At 37.0% G+C, this 21,814-nt stretch overlaps 1 protein-coding gene across 1 annotated transcript in view; it reads left to right on the top strand.

The window, feature by feature from the left end:
• LOC123548792 (poly [ADP-ribose] polymerase 2-like) overlaps positions 1–21,814 on the top strand; it is a 38,538-nt gene that overhangs the window by 2,588 nt on the left and 14,136 nt on the right. The window contains exons 2-9 of the mRNA XM_053546834.1: positions 1,918–2,078; positions 6,854–6,977; positions 10,023–10,232; positions 10,618–10,833; positions 12,789–12,904; positions 13,911–14,083; positions 15,970–16,066; positions 21,680–21,766. Of these exons, the coding sequence (XP_053402809.1) occupies positions 1,918–2,078; positions 6,854–6,977; positions 10,023–10,232; positions 10,618–10,833; positions 12,789–12,904; positions 13,911–14,083; positions 15,970–16,066; positions 21,680–21,766 (1,184 nt within the window). The remainder of the gene's footprint in view (positions 1–1,917; positions 2,079–6,853; positions 6,978–10,022; positions 10,233–10,617; positions 10,834–12,788; positions 12,905–13,910; positions 14,084–15,969; positions 16,067–21,679; positions 21,767–21,814) is intronic.

The raw sequence follows: 21,814 nt of genomic DNA, 5'->3' as shown, positions 1-21,814 counted from the left end.
GCCAATGAGTATTTACTCAACATATTTTTTGTGAATGAGTAAAATTGTAAAATCTGAAATTGACTAGAAGTAATTTCACTCCTGAAAATTTATAAATGTGAAAAAAAAACCAGAAATCAGTTTTATAACATATTTATTGGGTGTAACACCCATGCATTTGTTTGCAGTTTAGTTTCAATTCATCATTTAAGTTTTTGCTTCTTTTTTTCCCTTGGCTTGCTTTGGCTTCACACTCGCTACCGAATAAAATAGAATATTCAATATACCTTTAGCTATGTTTTGGGGATCAGTTTTGTTGGTTAATACATTCTTAGAAAGAGACATTTTTGTTTATTCCGCACCGGAAGTTGATATTTTAAATCGACACCGCTTTAAAATACACTACCGTACCATCAATATTAATTCCCAACTATTTGATATACGCAGACATTGAGTGTAAAAAATAGTTTAACCTAGGTTTATAGAGTACCATTCAATGCGTGTGTACGTTCAATTTGGGAAAATTAATGCCGACTGTGCTCTGTTACATAAAGAATCCGGACCATTCAGAATTTGTTTACGCCAGTAAAAAGTCATTGCGTGCGTTTCTGTTATTTCATATACAATTTTATACGCTTAAAAATTATCAGACATGCGTATATGCATTATTTCAAAGCCTAATTTACGCTAATACGCATCTTATCTGGAGCCCTAGTCAAATATGGCCCCGCCCCGGGGGTCACATTGTTTATATAGGCTTATATAGGGAAAACTTTGAAAATCTTTTTGTACAAAACCACATGGCCTAGGGCTTTGATATTTGGTATGTAGCATCATCTAGTGGTCCTCTACCAAAATTGTTCAAATTATCCCCCTAGGATCAAATATGGCCCAACCCCGGGGGTCCCAAGTTTTACATAGACTTATATAGAGAAAAAATGTTAAAAATCTTCTTGTCTGAAACCACAAGACTTAAGCTTTTGATATTTGGTTGGTAGCATTATCTTATTGTTCTCAGCCAAAATTGTTCAAATTGTACCCCTGGGTACAAATTGTCCCAAAACACTTGCTTGAACTTCCCTGGTGAGGTTCCGTTCTAGATTACAAAACCATTCTGATGGCATTTTCTTTCTGTTCTGGTGCCAGTGGGTTGCAACAACAAAAGAAGCTAAGAACAATGGAACCAAATAAAACAACTGAAAGAAAGGCAACTAAAAGCAGAAACTACACATGTCATATTTACACTTGTGGTCAGTCCAGATGCAGACCAGACTGACAAAGGCCTTGTAATTATCCATGATCCTGATATCATTAGCAGACCATTCCACACTCTGACAGCCTCAAACCTATTAACCCTTACCCTGCTATATTTCTATAATGGACTGGTCCATCTTTCAATTTGGACAGTACCACTTATTACTGAAAGGGGTTTTCACTGAAAATTTACTGACTGAATAGCGAACAGTGCAGACCATGATCAGACTGCACGGATGTGCAGACCATGATCAGACTGCACGGATGTGCAGGCTGATCTTGGTCTGCACTGGTCGCAAAGGCAGAATCATCTGCCGCCAGCAGGCTAAGGGTTAAATGAATTTTTGCCATATCTGACATTCTTAACCCTGGCACTGTTAATAAAGCCAATAGGTTAATTGGCTAAGTAAAGAAGACATTTATATCCTTGGACAAAAAAATTGTTTTAATACTGTACAGGTCTTTAATATCGTCCCAATATCCTTTCAGAGTTTTGTAAATTTGAAGTACCCTGGTATATACAGATAGGAGAATAGTCAGTGTCTGAACTATCGGTACTTGAATGTGCTAGTATTTGATTGCTGTTTATTACTTAGTATGATTGACTCTATAGGGGAAATAAGCTAAGCTAACTTTAGCTGTTTGAAAAATGTCTATTTCCCTAATGCATGAACTCTTTATTAGCTAAAGGTAATGGTGATGTTACCCCAGCTAAGAAGGCTAAAGTTGAGGCTGTGGGTTTGGAATTTCGATGGGAGTATGAAGGGGACAAAAGGACTTGGACCCAGTATAGTAGCACCATTGATGGCACATTGACTGATGCTTACAACAACAGCAAGAAGCAGGTAAATAAGTATAGGATGTTTTTATATGAAGAAGTAGATTGTGCACAATTTCTGCAGTGGAAATGTTGCACAACTAAAGGTGCACAATATTCTTCTATGTAAAAAAAGTGCAAAATTATTTCTAGGTGCAGATTTGATAATCTTTTATTAGCTCACCTGTCACATAGTGATAAGGTGAGCTTTTGTGATCACCCTTCGTCCATCGTCAGTCTGTGCGTGTGTCAACAATTTCTTGTCTTCAAGATAGTGGTTTCATTTATGACTTTATTTTAACCAAACTTGCACACAATAATGTGACAACTTGTATCACCATAAGATCATGGTTCCTTTCTTGAACTGGCCAGATCCTATTATGGGTTCTAGAGTTATGGCCCCTGAAAGGGCCAGAATTAGCTATTTTGACCTTGTCTGCACAATAGCAGCTTTATTTATGATTTGATTTTTACCAAACTTGCACAAAACTTGTGTCACCATAAGATCTCAGTTCCTTTCTTAAACCAGCCAGATCCCATAATGGGTTCCGGAGTTATGGCCCCTAAAAGGGCCAAAATTAGTTATTTTGACCTTGTCTGCACAATAGCAGCTTCATTTATGATTTGATTTTAACCAAACTTGCACAGAAATCACCAAAAGATCTTGGTTCATTTTGTTGAACTGGCTAGATTCCATCATGGGTTCCAGAGTTATGGCCCCTTAAAGGTCCAAAATTGGCTATTTTGGCTTTTGCAGCCATATAGAGACTTCATTTATGGTTTTATTTGATACAAACTTCTAAAATATGTTCAACAACAATAAATCTTGGATTTCATGACAAATCAGATCCAACTGTAGTTCCAGATTTATTTTATATCTGATTACCTCCCCTGATTGTAATGAAAATGGATTTATATCAGTAAATACTTATAGGACTAATTTGAAATTTCATTATCGTTATTAGTTGGACTGAGACAATCAGGGTCGATAACTATGGACTGATTTTATGTCAAATTACCTCCCTTTATTTCAAATTAAAATGGGTATATCTCCATAACTAATGAAGGTACTGATCTGAAATTTCATTTATGTCAACAGATTTATTTGGCAGATCCTTCTTTTGTTCACTTACAATATTTTTTTTTTATTACTTCCCTTTTACGTTACTATAAATAGCTTATTTTTAGAAACTTTTTTATTTTTTTATTACTTCCCTTTTACGTTACTATAAATAGCTTATTTTTAGAAACTTTTTTATTATTGGCCGTAGGGAAAAACCGAGACCACTTTTTTGTGGTACAACATGGATGGTACCTCCAATTTTTAGGTGTATTTTGACATATCTATACCTTGTAAGAATTTTTTTTTTCTTTTTGGTTAAATTTCTTCCCTTTGTTGTTCCTGTCCTTTGGACTTAGATATTTTTTCTGAGGGCCTTCTTGTCCTCAAGTGCAATGATAACAGGTGAGCGATATGAGCCATCATGGCCCTCTTGTTATATATATGCATCTACACTAACAATTGTACCCCCAGATATAAAGTTATGGTAGTTATATTTGGGTCATTTTCATCAGTTTTATAATCTTAATTGTTGGGAAGAATTTCAAAAACTGAAATCATTAACCTCATCAGGACAATGTGCAGGTAAATGTGCCTGTAAGAAGGCCTCATTGCAAATGCTTACTTCATTATCACTCACTCACTTCAGTTTATTTGTTTCTGTTTACAGATATAGATTGATAAGTTTCTTTTAAGGTATTAGATCACTAATAGAGAACCTCCTTTTTGAAGAGTATTCAATTCCTACCATAAGCCTACTTTTACTGCAGTTCTTACGGGTGCGTAGGTTCAAGCCCTACTAGGACCAAATTTATTTTCCTTATTTTCCTTTTTTACTTGTAAGTTTTTACTTCTTTCAAGACTTATTAGTGATTTTTTGTACAAAAATGGAAAAAGATGAATCTTTTAAGCGATTTCTTGCTGTTCAAAGTGAATTTACTACTTAAACAGAAGGGGTAGAGTTACACATCTGTAAAAATATTGAGTTACACGCGGTGAAAGTCCTCTATTTGGCTTTCACTCTTAGACTATATATTGTGGAAGAAATTTAGGTAGGTTTTACATCTTCCCTAAGGTTATTTTTAAATGGAGTAAGCAAAATTCAAAAAAGAAAAACATCATTCGACCTTATTTTTTCAATGTTGAAGTATGAATTCTGTCTCATTAAATCTGTTTACTTGAGGCACCATAGAAAAAATGATATCAACATTTTTATTTTGTGTTTTATAATTGTTTACCAATAGTTTGATGTTTCTTCTATTGAAATTAATGGTAAAATGAATTCTCTGCAAACGCTTTGGATAGTGGCTATCACTTTGAAATTTGTCTCTACTTGAGCTAGAAGAGATACCATAAGTTATTCAAAATTAATAAAAAACGGCATGGTAAAAGTTGTTTAAAATTTGCAAAGTAGTGCAAAACACGGTTACTTTTCAGAATATACCAAGCAAAGGCCATTTTGTAAACATTACTATTAGTGACCTAATACCTTAATTTCAAGTATTTATGACAAAGAATTTTTAGGTAGTCTACAAGGTATTGTCACCTGATCGTTTGTGTCGACGTTGGCATTGGTTAAAATTTTTGTTTAGGTCCAACTTTTCTAAAAAAAACACACAATAGCTACAGCTTTGAAACTTTGCATACTTGTTTGTCATCATTAGATGACTTAGTAGGCCAAGAACCATAACTCTAATAGAGGCATTTTGTCAAAATAATCATTATTAATGACCCTTATTGTACTTAGAAAGTCTTGGTTTCTTGGTTATAAATTTTGTTTAGGTCCACCTTTTTATCAAAAACTATAAGAGCTTAGTACATCTTTGAAACTTTGCTCACTTGTTTATCATCATTAGTCGACTATGACCATGTAGGCTAAGAGCCATATATCTCTAACCTGCATTTTGTCAGAATTATGGCCCTTTTTGTTGTTAGAGATTCTGAACTATAACACTTTTCTTACATATTGACCAAAACTTGCAGACAAGCGCTGGCACCAGAAGGCGGTGCTCTTGTTTTTAGCTCGACTATTCGAAGAATAGTCTAGCTATTCTACTCACCCTGGCGTCGGCGTCGGCGTCACACCTTGGTTAAGTTTTTGCATGCAAGTACATACAGCTATCATTTAAAGGCATATAGCTTTGAAACTTATTTATTCTTTTTAACCAACCTCACTGGGTCAAGTTCCATAACTCTAACATGTGTTTTGGGCAAATTATGCCCCCTTTAGGACTTAGAAAATTTTGGTTAAAGTTTTACATGCAAGTTACTATCTCCAAAACTAATGCAGATATTGAATTGAAACTTCACATGTGTCTTCGGGGTTATAAAACTAGTTGATAGCACCAAGTCCCATAACTCTGACCTTCATTTTGGCCAAATAATGCCCCCTTTTGGACTTGGAAAATTCTGGTTAAAGATTTGCGTGCAAGTACATACAGCTATTACTAAAAGACATTATAGATTTGAAACTTATTTTTTCTTTTTCTAGATCAATTACCTACCACACTGGGTCAAGTCCCATAACTCTGACATGTATTTTGGGCAAATTATGCCCCCTTTTGGACTTAGAAAATCCTGGTTAAAGTTTTACATGCAAGTTACTATCTCCAAAACTAATGCAGATATTGAATTGAAACTTTACATGTGTATTCGGGGTTATAAAACTAGTTGATAGCACCAAGTCCCATAACTCTGACCTTCATTTTGGCCAAATTATGCCCCCTTTTGGACTAAGAAAATTCTGGTTAAAGTTTTGCGTGCAAGTACATACAGCTATTACTAAAAGGCATATAGATTTGAAACTTATTTTTTCTTTTTCTAGATCAATAACCTACCTCACTGGGTCAAGTCCCATAACTCTGACATGTATTTTGGGAAAATTATGCCCCCTTTTGGACTTAGAAAATCCTGGTTGAAGTTTTACATGCAAGTTACTATCTCCAAAACTAATACAGATATTAAATTGAAACTTCACATGTGTCTTCGGGGTTATAAAACTAGTTGATAGAATCAAGTCCCATAACTTGACATGTATTTTGGGCAAATTATGCCCCCTTTTTGGACTTAGAAAATTCTGGTTAAAGTTTTGCGTGCAAGTACATACAGCTATTACCAAAAGGCATATAGCTTTGAATCTTATTTATTCCTTTTCTAGGTCAATTACCAGCCTCACTAGGTCAAGTTCCATAACTCTTAACATGTATTTTGAACAAATTATGCCCCCTTTTGGACTTAGAAAATTCTGGTTAAAGTTTATATGCAAGTTACTATCTCCAAAACTAATGCAGATATTGAATTGAAACCTAACATGTTTCTTCGGGGTTATAAAACTAGTTGATAGCATCAAGTCCCATAACTCTGATATGTATTTTGGTCAAATTATGTCCCCTTTCGAACTTAAAACTCTTTTGATATTTAACATTTTGGGTAATAATTTCCTGCTTCTGTGACAATATTTTGAATAGTCGAGCTTGGCTGTCTTACAGACAGCTCTTGTTAGTCCAGGCACTAGTGTTACAAAACTAAGATTCTAGACAAGTTTCAGAATGCGTCTTTATCATTGGTCAATTTCCAAACTGTCCTCTGAAACAACCTATTAGATACTTGTAATTTGTCCAACTTAAATTTATTAATAAATCCACTGAAAGCTCTAAACAATTTATTCTTTATACGTGTAAGTTTTGCTGGATTAAAAACAAGCTAAGATTTGGATGGTTTTAATTGAGGGTTTTATGTTTCAGGTGGAATTTGAGTTGAGCAATGGCATCAAAATGTGTGTTAACTTTGAGAAGAATGTGCAGAAAAATAAGAAAACTGGTTGGGAGAGGCCCGTCAGAGTTGCAGTCAAAGATGAATCTGACAGCTGTAAGTGACAGATGTGTAAAAAAAAAAGAAGTCCTTTTTTAGCTCGACTATGCAAAGAATAGATAGAGCTATTGGACTCGCCCATGCGTCTGCGTCCCAATTTGGTTAAGTTTTTGTGTGTAAGCTGGTATCTCAGTAACCACTTGTGGGAATGGATTTAAACTTAACACTCTTATTCACTGTGATAAACTGACAAATTGCACAGGTTTCATAACTCTGTTTTGCTTTTTTACAAAAATATGACCCTTTTTCGACTTAGAAATGTTTGGTTAAGGTTTTATATGTAAGCTGGTATCTCAGTATCAACTTATGGGAATAGATAGAAACTTCACACATGAGTTCACTGTGATGATCTGACATGCATTGAACAGGTTCCATAACTCTACTTTGCATTTTTACAAAATTATGTCCCTTTTTTGACTTAGCAGTTTTTGGTTAAGTTTTTAGCACAACTATTCGAAGAATAAGTAGAGCTATCCTACTCACCATGGCATCAGCATCGGCGTCACACCTTGGTTAAGTTTTTCGTACCAGTCCACATTTTGACAAAGTCTTTTGAGATAGAGCTTTGAAACTTTCAAGACTTGTGTACCATCACCATGTCCAGTTTTAGGCAAGAGTACATAACTCCATCAAGGATTTTGGCTTAGTTATGGCCCCTTTTAATGTAGAAATCTTGGTTAAGTTTTTCATACCAGTTCTCATTTTGTGTAAAGTGTTTGACATATGGCTTTTAAACTTAATCACTTGTTTATTATAATAGTCTCTATCTGTAGGCAAGGGAACATAACTCTGTCTTGGATTTTGGCCCTTTTTGGCCTTGGAAATTGGTTCAGTTTTTGTACAAGTCCCATGTTCTATCAAAATTATTTGACACGTGGCTATGAAACTTTGAAAACTTGCTTATCATCATGATTTTCGTCTGAAGGCAAGAGTACAAAACCTGCTTATCATCATGATTTTCGTCTGAAGGCAAGAGTACAAAACCTGTCAAATATTTTGGCTGAATTATGACCCTTTTTGGTTTGGGATTTGGTTCAGTTTTCATACAAGTCAGTGTTTTGTCAAAACTATTTGACATGTGGCTTTGAAACTTTTAATACTTGTTTGTTGTCATGATTCCCATTTGTAAGCAAGAGTACATAACTCTGTCATCTGTTTTGGCTGAATTATGGCCATTTTTGGACTTTGAAATCAGTTAAGTTTTTCATACCAGTCCATGTTTTGCCCAGCCTGTTTGTCATACGGCTTTGAAAGGTCAAGGACTTTTGCTCAGTTATGGCCCTTTTTAGCTCATCTGATTTTTGGAAAAAAATGATGAGTTATTGTCATCACTTGATTGGCGTCGGCGTTGCCTGGTTAAGTTCTATGTTTAGGTCAGCTTTTCTCCTAAACTATCAAAGCTATTGCTTTGAAACTTGCAACACTTGTTCACCATCATAAGCTGACCCTGTACAGCAAGAAACATAACTCCATCCTGCTTTTTGCAAGATTTATGGCCCCTTTTGTACTTAGAAAATATCAGATTTCTTGGTTAAGTTTTATGTTTAGGTCAACTTTTCTCCTAAACTATCAAAGCTATTGCTTTGAAACTTGCAACACTTGTTCACCATCATAAGCGGACCCTGTACATCAAGAAACATAACTCCATCCTGCTTTTTGCAATAATTATTGCCCCTTTTGGACTTAGAAAATCAGTTTTCTTGGTTAAGTTTTATGTTTAGGTCAACTTTTCTCCTAAACTATCAAAGATATTGCTTTGAAACTTGCAACACTTGTCCACCATCATAAGCTGACCCTGTACAGCAAGAAACATAACTCCATCCTGCTTTTTGCAAGAATGATGGCCCCTTTTGGACTTAGAAAATATCATATTTTTTGGTTAAGTTTTATGTTTAGGTCAACTTTTTCTCTTAAACTATCAAAGCTATTGCTTTGATACTTGCAACACTTGTTCACCATCATAAGCGGACCCTGTACATCAAGAAACATAACTCCATCCTGCTTTTTGCAATAATTATTGCCCCTTTTGGACTTAGAAAATCAGTTTTCTTGGTTGAGTATTATGTTAAGTCAGCTTTTCTCATAAACTATCAAAGCTATTGCTTTAAAACTTGCAACAGTTTTTCACCATCATAAGCGGATGCTGTACATCAAGAAACATAACTCTGTCCTGCTTTTTGCAAGAATGATGGCCTTTTTAGACTTTGAAAATCATGGGTAGGACAATATTTCTATTATACAAAAAAATCAGATGAGCGTCAGCACTCGCAAGGCGGTGCTCTTGTTTGACATAGGAGTAAGTTAAGTTTGGCATACCATTGGATATTTTGTTTTTAAACTGTTTGGTATATGGCTTTGAAACTTTGAATACCTGCATACCATCATGGTCCCACATTGCCATATAGTGCAAGACTTATCCAAATCCACAAATGCAGGTACATTGTTTGTCTTCTCTATTCTTTTTCTTTTGTCGGAAAATCTCTGGTAATATTTTGCCCCTTTACTTCTATCAATGCTTCAAATAGTCGAGCGCGCTGTCAACAGACAGCTCTTGTTGTATGTAAGCTGGTATCTCAGTACCCACTACTGGGAATGGATTGAAACTTCACACACTTGTTCACTGTGATGATCTGGCGTGCATTTCATAACTCTTCTTTGCATTTTTACAAAATTATGCCCCCTTTTTGGAATTTTTGGTTAAGGTTTCGTATGTAAGCTGGTATCTCAGTACCTACCAGTGGGAATAAATTGAAACTTCACACAATTGTCCATTGTCATGAGCTGATATGCATTTTACAGGTTCGGTAACCCTGTGTTGCAATTTTACAAAATTATGCCCCTTTTTGGACTTTAATATTCATTCAACTGACAAGGCTGTTGAAAAGTCGAGCGTTGCTGTCCTCCGACAGCTCTTGTTACTTCTTTGAAAACTGTAAATTGAGGACTTATGTTTTTCATTTATTGCTCTGCAGAGCTTTAGTCTACTTTAACCTGTAATAAACAGATAATAGTTGCAGTACAATATACCATGTACAATTTCAGTGTACTATGTTTGGCAATGGGAAGATGAGAAGGGCAACTTAAATCCATATGGTGTGAAGAATACACTAGAGCTAGAGACTGCACATACACAGATGAAGGACAGTGTTGCGATTGAAGTTTGCAGCAGATCTTATTCTGTAGATATACAGAATATGGAGCAAAAAAATACTGTCACCGATGTCATCAGGAAAGTTTCCAGAGAACAGTCTGGTATGTATCATGATGATAGGTATTTGTAAAAGTTTTTATTATGACTGGTTCTGGTACCTTACTTCGAAACAATTGGCCCTCACCACTGAGGGTTCAAGAGCTTTACTTGAGGTTGTAAAACTGTGGGGAAGTCTGCTGGCCTGCAGAAGATTGCTGGTTCTACTCAGGTGCCTGCCTGTGCCTGACATTTGCTTAAATGTACACCTTACATTTTGCTCCAGTATCAAAAGCTGGAAAGTCACCATATGACCTGTGCTTGTGTTTGGGTGGCATTAAACTAAACTAGTTAAAACACAAAAAGAAATCAACGTAATTAAGTTTTCTCTACTCAGCAGTAATAAATGAAGTTTTCTCAACGGTAATAAATGAAGTTTTCCCTTCTCAGCGGCAATAAAGGCTGATCCAGGAGCACCAGAACCTGTGGCCTCCAGTTCCAGTTGGGACACACCCACAAAGGTCACGAAGGGGTCAGTGGGGAAGGGAAAATCAGGTGGTAAAATGAAGTCAGAGCCTGACGACAGTGAGGATACAAAAGCAGCAAAATCTGGTGGTAAAACAAAATCTGGAAAAACAAAATCTGGAGCTAAAGAGAGGCCTGCAGGTATGTTTGTTTTTATACAGTTACACCTGGTTTTGACAAAGATTATGAAGGTACTATTAATTTTTATACGCCTGTCTCTGAAAGAGTGTTGCGTACTCTGTGAACACCCGTGTCGGGTGGGTGATTGCCGTCTAAAAGCATGTCCGCTCTCTTAAGTCAGACAATTTTCATCCAATCTTCACCAAACTTGCTGACAATGTTTGTGGGCATTATATCTTTGCCAAGTTAAATAACCAGCCAAATGGCCTCAGGCACTCTTGGATTATGGCCACTAAATTACTTGGTCTGTGAATTTTGCCTTGTCCGCTCTCAAAGTCAAACAGTTTTCATCCAATCTTCATCAGACCTGTTGAGAATGTTTGTGGGCATAAAATCTTGGCCAGGTTTGATAACCAGCCAAATTGCCTCTGGCACTCTTGGATTATGGCCCTTGAATTACTCGAAAAACTGTGAATTTAGCCTTGTCTGCTCTCTAAGTCAAACAGTTATCATCTGATCTTCACCAAACTTGCTGACAATGTTTGTGGGCATAACATCTTTGCCAAGTTAGATAACCAGCCAAATGGCCTCAGGCACTCTTGGATTATGGCCTCTGAATTACTTGAAATCTGCGAATTTTGCATTGTCTGCTCTCTGAGTCAAACAGTTTTCATCCGATCTTCACCAAACCTGCTGACAATGTTTGTGGGCATAAAATCTCGGCCAAGTTTGATAACCAGCCAAATCGCCCCAGGCAGTCCAGGCTTATGGCCCTTGAATTACTTGAAAAACTGAATTTAGCCTTGTCTGCTCTCTAAGTCAAACAGTTTTCATCAGATCTTCACCAAACTTGCTAACAATGTTTATGGGCATAATATCTCGGCCAGCTTTGATAACCAGCCAAATCGCCCCAGGCAGTCTTGGATTATAGCCCTTGAATTACTCAAAATCTGCGAATTTAGTCATGTCTGCCCAGTCGAACAGTTTTCATCTTATCTTCACCAGACTTGGTGACAATGTTTGTGGGCATAATATCTTGGCCAAGTTCGATAACCACTCAAATCGACCCAGGCATTCATGGATTATGGACATGAATTACTTGAAATCTTTTTATGGTACGTAACTGAATATTTAGACGGGTGCATTTTGTGATAGTCTGGCACTCTTGTTAATTTGGGGTAAAAATTTTAGTTTAAAGAGATTAGAAAAGCATCGCAGAATAGTGTTATTTGAGGTCTTCAGAAATAAGGCCAGAGCATATTTAATTACTCGTACAATATACACATCAGATTCAAGTTAATTTCAGGTAAAAATTCAAGAAACTTCTTTCAACAAATTTGTTAGGGTTTAATACTTAATGTTTTTGTGAGGTGGTCTGTGACAGCTGTGTTATTATTACAATGAGAAAATTTTTCCAGCCTTTAACCCTTATCAGCCCGCCCGCTTAGCTCAGTAGGTAGAGCGTTGGTCTACGGATCGCAGGGTCATGAGTTCGATCCTCGGGCGGGGCGTATGTTCTCCGTGACTATTTGATAAACGACATTGTGTCTGAAATCATTAGTCCTCCACCTCTGATTCACGTGGGGAAGTTGGCAGTTACTTGCGGAGAACAGGTTTGTACTGGTACAGAATCCAGGAAAACTGGTTAGGTTAACTGCCCGCCGTTACATGACTGCAATACTGTTGAAAAACGGCGTTAAACCCAAAACAAACAAACAAATTTAACCCTTATCATGCTAAATTTCTACAATGGACTGGTCCATCGTTCAGTTTGGGCAATACCATTTATTGTTCAAAGGGGTGTTCACTGAAAATTTACTGACTGAATAGTGAACAATGCAGACCAAGATTAGCCTGCACAGATGTGCAGGCTAATCTTGGTCTGCACTGATCGCAAAGGCAGAATAAATCGTGTCCAGAATGATAAGGGTTAATAAACTCAAGATTTAAAATGTTATAAATATCATTTATTTCAGTAAAGACAGTTGTGATGTCTGGAAAGGCTCCAGTAGATGCAGAGTGTACCTCGTTGGTCGGAAAGGCTCATGTGTACTTCGAGGGTAAAGATGTGTACGATTGTATGTTAAACCAGGTATGTTATTAGGGTTTTAAGCAGTCTGATTGTAGAGTAGAATTCATATTCTTGTTAAGATTTATATTGTGCTCCAGGGCTCTCGTTTGGCAAAATTTGGGGCTGAATATCGGCCCCATTTCCCCCTCAAAATAGTATGTTTATTTCCCCCAATTTAAAAAAAATTCCCCCTTCAAGTTCAAGAACATCAGTGCTAAGCACTTTGCAGTTGACTTGTTGGCCTTAAAATTTTATTGTTTCCGAAAATTCAATGGCTCAGAGAAAAAAATACAAAGTGTGATGCCTGAATAAGATTGTTTATAATTGGCAGAATTCATACAGCAGAGTGTATAATTAACAGAATTCAGGTTTGGGTCAGTAAAGTTGAAAAGAATGTTTATACTTGTTTGCATTTCTTTTCACCTTTGAAATTCCCCCTCAAAAGAATTTTTTTGAAAAATCATGCAAAATTCCCCCCTTGCATGGACCCTGGCCCCAGTCCCAAAAAGCAAACAAGAGCCCTGTGCTCTCAAATTCGTTAAAAAATATTTGTTCGTTAATAATTTTGGTTGAGTCCATTTTTAAATTAATGAACTCCTTGTAGTTTTAATAATTTTTGGTGGAAGACATTTGTTTCCAATCAAATGGAAGAGACATATAATCATTGTTGAAATAGGCATACCTGCCGGTAGTGCTTTTATTGACAGAAGATCACTTTTATTCAAAGATGTAATTATCAGTATATGATATTTGTGTATAGTTCAGATATAACTCTGGTCCTCATAATTTGAATTCTGATCTAAAATTTTAAGTATGACAGAGTGGCTCTGTCACCAGTTTGTAAATACCACTTGCCTTTCCTCTTCTTGGACTAGAAAATCAGCGAGGAGCTTTCCAGGTAGGTGGTTCAGCTTAAGTGTCAGCATGTGCAAAATAATATCCAGAGGGGCTTCTAGGGTCTTCTTCACCTTTAAAGCTGGAATGTTTCCAAGTAGCTTTTGTTGTAAATCTATCTGGTATATTTTAGACCAATGTCTCAAACAACAACAACAAATACTTTATCATACAACTGTTAGAAGCGAATGACAAGAAGATGTTTTACACATGGTTCCGATGGGGAAGGGTCGGCTACTCGGGTCAGAACAATCTTATTCCCTGTGGTCCAAGCCTTGAAGCGGCTAAGAAACATTTCTTTAAAAAGTAAGAACTTTTTATATACAATATTTTCTCTTTGAAAATAGCGTAACTGAGACAAAAAATGATTTCTTGCACAAATTTTATTTCCTGCATAAATGAATGATCAAGGAGACTGGAGACTGATCTAAATGTAAAGAAGTGTAAGTCCTTTTACGGAGGTATATGATGATTAAGAGGCATTGTGAACATAAGATACAGTCGAACTTCGATGGCTCGAACTCGAGGGTCCTGTGGAAATTAGTTCGAGTTTTCTATTGTTCGAGCCATCCAAATGGCGGCCATTTTGAATTTCGAGGGCTTGGCGCAAAACTATTGTATCTTGTTCTTTATTTGTTTACACTTACAATAGTTTGCACCAAGCCCTCGATTTGGGAATTCGAGGGCATGATGTGTTACAAACCTTACATCGTAATATATTGTCATATTGTACCTAAATGTGTGTATGATACGATGATAAATAAAAAACGAATGCTGCAATATGCTTTATTATTTATTTTCAAACATGACATAGATACGGAAAAAACACAGATAAAACACTAATATAATTATAAGAATTTGGTGAAGACAGCATCAAATAGGAAGACATGATAACAAACCTTTTTGAATCGTAGTCCAGTACAAATATTATCAAATATATTGCTTTCCAGTAGCCTACTTAGCTATCCCCCAGTATCTGGGTCCTTTACTAAGTTGTTCAGCCATGTTAAAGCAGTATGAAAGTTGACGTCGGATCTCCTGTTTTTATGCAGAAAAAATAAAGACAGACGTAGTATGTACATTGCTCAATCATTTTAAATAATTTTATTCGTATAAATCAAAGCCCATTAAAGCATTGCAGTGAACGAAAGTCACTTTGTTTAATTTGTTTGTCGTATACCGACGCTAATTACGAAAGCGTGTGAAAATTACGCACACGCCGGTTAAAGGGGAAGTTTGGCGAATGTCAGGCAGAAGTGTGAAAAACTTTGTAAACACAAGCCATCCCGGCAAAAATTGTCTGTTCGACTGAATAGGTGTAATTATCACTGTAATTAAGCCGAGGGGAACACCAAATGAGTTCGAGAGTTCGAATTATCGAAGTTCGAGCGATCCGAGGTAGAACTATATAGAATAAAGAAGGAATAAATTTGGGACAGGGCGAAGAGTTCAAGCGATCCCAGGTGTTCGAAAGATCCGAGTTCGAGCCATTGCAGTTCAACTGTATACTGTATAATTACGAAAATCTGAATCTGGAAAATGAGCCACACCATGAGAAAACCAACATAGTGCATTTGCGACCAGCATAGATCCAAATCAGCCTGCGCATCCTTGCAGTCTGGTCAGGATCCATGCTGTTTGCTAATGCTTTCTCTAATTACAATAGGCTTTGAAAGCTACAGCATGGATCCTGACCAAACTGCGTGAACGTGTAGGTTGGTCTGGATCCATGCCGGTCACAAAGGCACTATGTTGGTTTTCTCATGGTGCGGCTCATATGATTTTTGATCGTTCAGTGAAGGAACAACTGAACTTTTGCCTTGTGATCTTTCTTGCTGGTTCTTGTTTCATTTTTTTCTGAGACAGACTTGCTGCCAGCCTATCTTGAAAACTCGGTTCTGTTCAATAATCAGCCGTGTAGGTTAAAAACAAAATGTTTACGAAACATTCGGTCACTGTCAAGGCTTTACTTTGAGAGAAGGCCTATTTTATTGATGCTTTCTCTATTCAGATGACAGCCAGCAGCCTCTTGGGTTTTAATGGACAAGCTACATTACAAATAGCATTAACTGGTAAAACTTAACAAATTACTTAAGGTGTAGGAATATATACCGTAACTTCTTTGTAAAAATCTTATCTGAAGCTCTTGTAAATATAGCACTGTTGTATGTTGTGTACCTTTTGTATTTCAGATTTACAGACAAAACGAAGAATGACTGGGCAAATAGGCACCATTTTGTGAAACATCCAGGCAAATATGACTTGCTTGAAATGGATTATGGTACAAAGGTGTGTATGCAACATTTGCAGTCATTTCTGCCTTTGAAGAAATAAGTAATTGAGACAAAAACACTTGTATGTTTGTTATGCCCCCAGCATCTACTGAGGCGGGAGGCATATAGTGATTGACCTGTCCGTCCGTCCGTTTGTCCGTCCGTACGAAGTTAACCAAATGGGACCGTTTCGTCTAGCATCAATACCCCTTACTAGAATGACTTGATACTAATGCAGATGTAACCTGTGACCATTCGTCATCTTCAGACATCAGGTGACCTGAGTTTGACCTTGACCTCGTTTTGGACTTTGGTGCAAAATCTATTGACAAGGATGCCACTGGGGGCATCAAGCGTTTATTGAATGCAGCTCCTTGTTTGCAAATGTTATACCAGTCTTTATTGCATGATAGGGGGCCTCCGTGGCTGAGTGGTCAAGGTCGCTGACTTCAAATCACTTGCCCTCATCGATGTGGGTTCGAGCCTCACTCGGGGCGTTGAATGCTTCATGTGAGGAAGCCATTCAGCTGGCTTACGGAAGGTCGGTGGTTCTACTTAGGTGCCTGCTAGTGCTGAAATAATGCACGGAGAGGCTCCTGGGGTCTTCCTCCACTACCAAAGCTGGAAAGTCGCCATATGGTCTATAATTGTGTTGGTGCGACGTTAAACCCAACTAAATGAAGTCAATAAATTATCGCATGATAAATTACATTGCAAAAGTACTGTACTGTGATAGCAGTATCATAGCGTTAAGCCAAAATATCTTTAGGAATTTATTAGCTCATCTGATTTTTTGAAAAAAAATGATGAGTTATTGTCATCACTTGAGCGGTTGTCGGCGTCGGCGTCTGCGTCGGCGTTGCCTGGTTAAGTTTTATGTTTAGGTCAGCTTTTCTCCTAAACTATCAAAGCTATTGCTTTGAAACTTGGAATACTTGTTCACCATCATAAGCTGACCCTGTATAGCAAGAAACATAACTCCATCTTGCTTTTTGCAAGATTTATGGCCCCTTTTGTACTTAGAAAATATCAGATTTCTTGGTTAAGTTTTATGTTTAGGTCAACTTTTCTCCTAAACTATCAAAGCTATTGCTTTGAAACTTGGAATACTTGTTCACCATCATAAGCAGACCCTGTACGTCAAGAATCATAACTCCATCTTGCTTTTTGCAAGATTTATTGCCCCTTTTGGACTTAGAAAATCAGTTTTCTTGGTTAAGTTTTATGTTTAGGTCAGCTTTTATCCTAAACTATCAAAGCTATTGCTTTAAAACTTGCAACACTTGTTTACCATCATAAGTTGACCCTGTATAGCAAGAAACATAACTCCGTCCTGCTTTTTGCAAGATTTATGGCCCCTTTTTGACTTAGAAAATATCAGATTTCTTGGTTAAGTTTTATGTTTAGGTCAACTTTTTCTCTTAAACTATCAAAGCTATTGCTTTGAAACTTGCAACACTTGTTCACCATCATAAGCTGACCCTGTACAGCAAGCAACATAACTCCATCCTGCTTTTTGCAATAATTATTGCCCCTTTTGGACTTAGAAAATCATTTTCTTGGTTGAGTATTATGTTTAAGTCAACTTTTCTCATAAACTATTAAAGCTATTGCTTTAAAACTTGCAACAGTTTTTCACCATCATAAGTGGACACTGTACATCAAGAAACATAACTCTATCCTGCTTTTTGCAAGAATGATGGCCCTTTTTAGACTTAGAAAATCATGGGTAGGACAATATTTCTATTACACAAAAAAAATCAGATGAGCGTCAGCACCTGCAAGGCGGTGCTCTTGTTGGGATATGTGATGAGTAACAGGGATAGGTTCTGCGCAATATACATACTATGAAACCATTTAATATTGCATGTATGAAATTTAATGATTCTGACAAAATGACTTTTTCTTTGGGATATGAAAAGAATGGGAGCTTTGCTTGTTTGTTGTGTTTTTAGCTCGACTATTCGAAGAATAGTCTAGCTATTCTACTCACCCTGGCGTTGGCGTCGGCGTCACACCTTGGTTAAGTTTTTGCATGCAAGTACATACAGCTATCATTTAAAGGCCTATAGCTTTGAAACTTATTTATTCTTTTTCTAGGTCAGTTACCAACCTCACTGGGTCAAGTTCCATAACTTTAACATGTATTTTGAGCAAATTATGCCCCTTTTTGGACTTAGAAAATTCTGGTTAAAGTTTTACATGCAAGTTACTATCTCCAAAACTAATGCAGATATTGAATTGAAACTTCACATGTGTCTTTGGGGTTATAAAACTAGTTGATAGCACCAAGTCCCATAACTCTGACCTTCATTTTAGCCAAATTATGCCCCCTTTTGGACTTAGAAAATTCTGGTTAAAGTTTTGCGTGCAAGTACATACAGCTATTACTAAAAGGCATATAGATTTGAAACTTGTTTTTTCTTTTTCTAGATCAATTACCTACCTCACTGGGTCAAGTCCCATAACTCTGACATGTATTTTGGGCAAATTATGCCCCCTTTTGGACTTAGAAATTCTGGTTAAAGTTTTGCATGCAAGTACATACAGCTATTACTAAAAGGCATATATATTTGAAACTTATTTTTTCTTTTTCTAGATCAATTACCTACCTCACTGGGTCAAGTCCCATAACTCTGACATGTATTTTGGGCAAATTATGCCCCCTTTTGGACTTAGAAATTCTGGTTAAAGTTTTGCGTGCAAGTACATACAGCTATTACTAAAAGGCATATATATTTGAAACTTATTTTTTCTTTTTCTTGATCAGTTACCTACCTCACTGGGTCAAGTCCCATAACTCTGACATGTATTTTGGGCAAATTATGCCCCCTTTTGGACTTAGAAAATCCTGGTTAAAGTTTTACATGCAAGTTAAATATCTCCAAAACTAATGCAGATATTGAATTGAAACTTCACATGTGTCTTTGGGGTTATAAAACTAGTTGATAGAATCAAGTCCCATAACTCTGACATGTATTTTGGGCAAATTATCCCCCCTTTTGGACTAAGAAAATCCTGGTTAAAGTTTTGCGTGCAAGTACATACAGCTATTACCAAAAGACATATAGCTTTGAAACTTATTTATTCTTTTTCTAGGCCAATTACCAAGCTCACTGTGTCAAGTTCCATAACTCTAAATTGTATTTTGAGCAAATTATGCCCCCTTTTGGACTTAGAAAATTCTGGTTAAAGTTTTACATGCAAGTTACTATCTCCAAAACTAATGCAGATTATGGAATTGAAACATAACATGTTTCTTCGGGGTTATAAAACTAGTTGATAGCATCAAGTCCCATAACTCTGATATGCATTTTGGTCAAATTATGTCCCCTTTCGAACTTAAAACTCTTTTGATATTTAACATTTTGGGTAATAATTTCCTGCTTCTGTGACAATATTTCGAATAGTCGAGCTTGGCTGTCTTACGGACAGCTCTTGTTTATCATGGATTGACACAACCAAACAAGGGGAGGGGTAGTCTAGCAGTTAAGGTGTTGGCCACTAAACCAGGGAGTCATGACCACACCTCATATGAAACCAGTACTGGTTTACCCAGGAAGGGGATTCAAGAGTGGTTCAAATAATTTTGAAGCTTTCATCACAATGAAGCTAAGAAAAATTAGTATAAACTAACAACAAAATCAATGAAAGTAAATCTCTACTTATAGTTCACAACATTGAACTTACTAGGAAGAGGCATTGTCCTAAAGTTAAGAATAATAGACTGTTTGCAGCAGAGAGATAGGTAGCCATGAATCATTTCAAGCTGTACACACAAAGGGGCTTTCTTTATTATGCCCCCCTTCGAAGAAGGAGGGGTATATTGTTTTGCAGATGTCGGTCGGTAGGTTGGTCGGTCGGTCAGAATGTAGACCAATCCGTTTCTGGATGATAACTCAAGAACGCTTGGGCCTAGGATCATGAAAGTTGATAGGGAGGTTGGTCATCACCAGCAGATGACCCCTATTGATTTTGAGGTCTGTATGTCAAAGGTCAAGGTCACAGTGACCCTGAATAGTAAAACGGTTTCCAGATGATAACTCAAGAACGCTTGGGCCTAGGATCATGAAAGTTGATAGGGAGGTTGGTCATCACCAGCAGATGACCCCTATTGATTTTGAGGTCAGTATGTTAAAGGTCAAGGTCACAGTGACCCTGAACAATTAAACGGTTTCCGGATGATAACTCAAGAACGCTTCAGCCTAGGGTCACGAAAATTGATAGGCAGGTTGGTCATGACCAGCAGATGACCCCTATTGATTTTGAGGTCAGTATGTCAAAGATCAAGGTCACAGTGAACAGGAACAGTTAAATGTTTTCCGAGCAATAACTCTAAAACGCTTGGGCCTAGTTTCAGGAAAATTGATAGTTAGGTTGGCCATGACCAGCAGATGACCCCTATTGATTTTGAGGTCAAAGGTCAAGGTCGCATTGGCCAGGAACAATTAAACAGTTTCTGATCTTCTTGTCCAAAACCATAGGACCTAGGGCTTTGATATTGGGTATGTAGCAAAATCTAGTGGTCCTCTACCAAGATTGTTCAGATTATTTCCCTGGGGTCAAATATGGCCCCATCCTGGGGGTCACCTGATTTATATAGACTTATATAGGAAAAAAATTTGAAAAACCTCTTGTCGAAAACCACAGGGCCTAGGGCTTTGATATTTTGTATATGACATCATCTAGTGGTCCTCTACTAAGATTGTTCAAATTTTTCCCCAAGGGTCAAATATGGCCCTGTCCTGGGGGTCACATGGTTTACATGGACTTATATAGGGAAAAACTTTGAAAATCTTCTTGTCCAAACCACAAAGACTATGGCTTTGATATTTTGTAATGTAGCATCATCTAGTGGTTCTCTACCAAGGTTGTTCAAATTATCCCTCTAGGGTCAAATAGGCCCCGCCTCAGGGGTCACATGGTTCATATAGACTTATATAGGAAAAAACTTAGAATATTCATGTCCATAACTTACATCATTCAAATTTGGACCACATGTATAGTTTTGAGTGGCAAGATGAACCTTGACATGAGTTGACCTTGATCTTGACCTAGTGACCTACTTTCACATTTCTTTAGCTACAGCCTTCGAATTTGGACCACGTGCATAGGTTTGTGTACTGAAACAAACTTTGACCTTGTTATTGACCTAGTGACCTACTTTCACATTTTTGAAGGTACAGACTTCAAATTTGGACCACATGCATAGTTTTTTGTTCCAAAATAAAATTTGACCTTGATTTTGACCTAGTGACCTACTTCCACATTTCTCAAGCTACAGCCTTCAAATTTGAACCACAAGCATAGTTTTGTGTACTGAAATTAACTTTGATCTTGAGATTGTCCTAGTGACCTACTTTCACATTTCTGTAGGTACAGGCTTCAAATTTGGATCACTTGCATAGTTTTGTGTTCCGAAATAAAATTTGACCTTGATTTTGACCTAGTGACCTACTTTCACATTTTTCAAGCTGCAGCCTTCAAATTTGAACCACATGCATAAATGAGCATATAATTTGTTCCTTGTGCAATTACTAAATGCATCAAGGGGGGCATTTCTCTTGTTTTTAATTACTGCTACTGTTAAATACTTGAAAGCAGTTAACATTTGTTGTTTTCCATCCAGGGTCTTGATGAAATTGATGCTCCAAAAATGAAGAAGAATAAGAGTGATGCAAAAGTTCCAGATTCCAAACTTGATAAAAGTCTGCAGGTATTGTTGTTTATACTAATTTTCTTCAGTATTTGAGCCGTGCCATGA

The sequence above is a fragment of the Mercenaria mercenaria genome, chromosome 6 (genome assembly GCF_021730395.1).
Source record: "Mercenaria mercenaria strain notata chromosome 6, MADL_Memer_1, whole genome shotgun sequence".
Lineage (NCBI taxonomy): Eukaryota > Metazoa > Mollusca > Bivalvia > Venerida > Veneridae > Mercenaria > Mercenaria mercenaria.
This window is presented reverse-complemented; position numbering and strand designations above follow the sequence as displayed.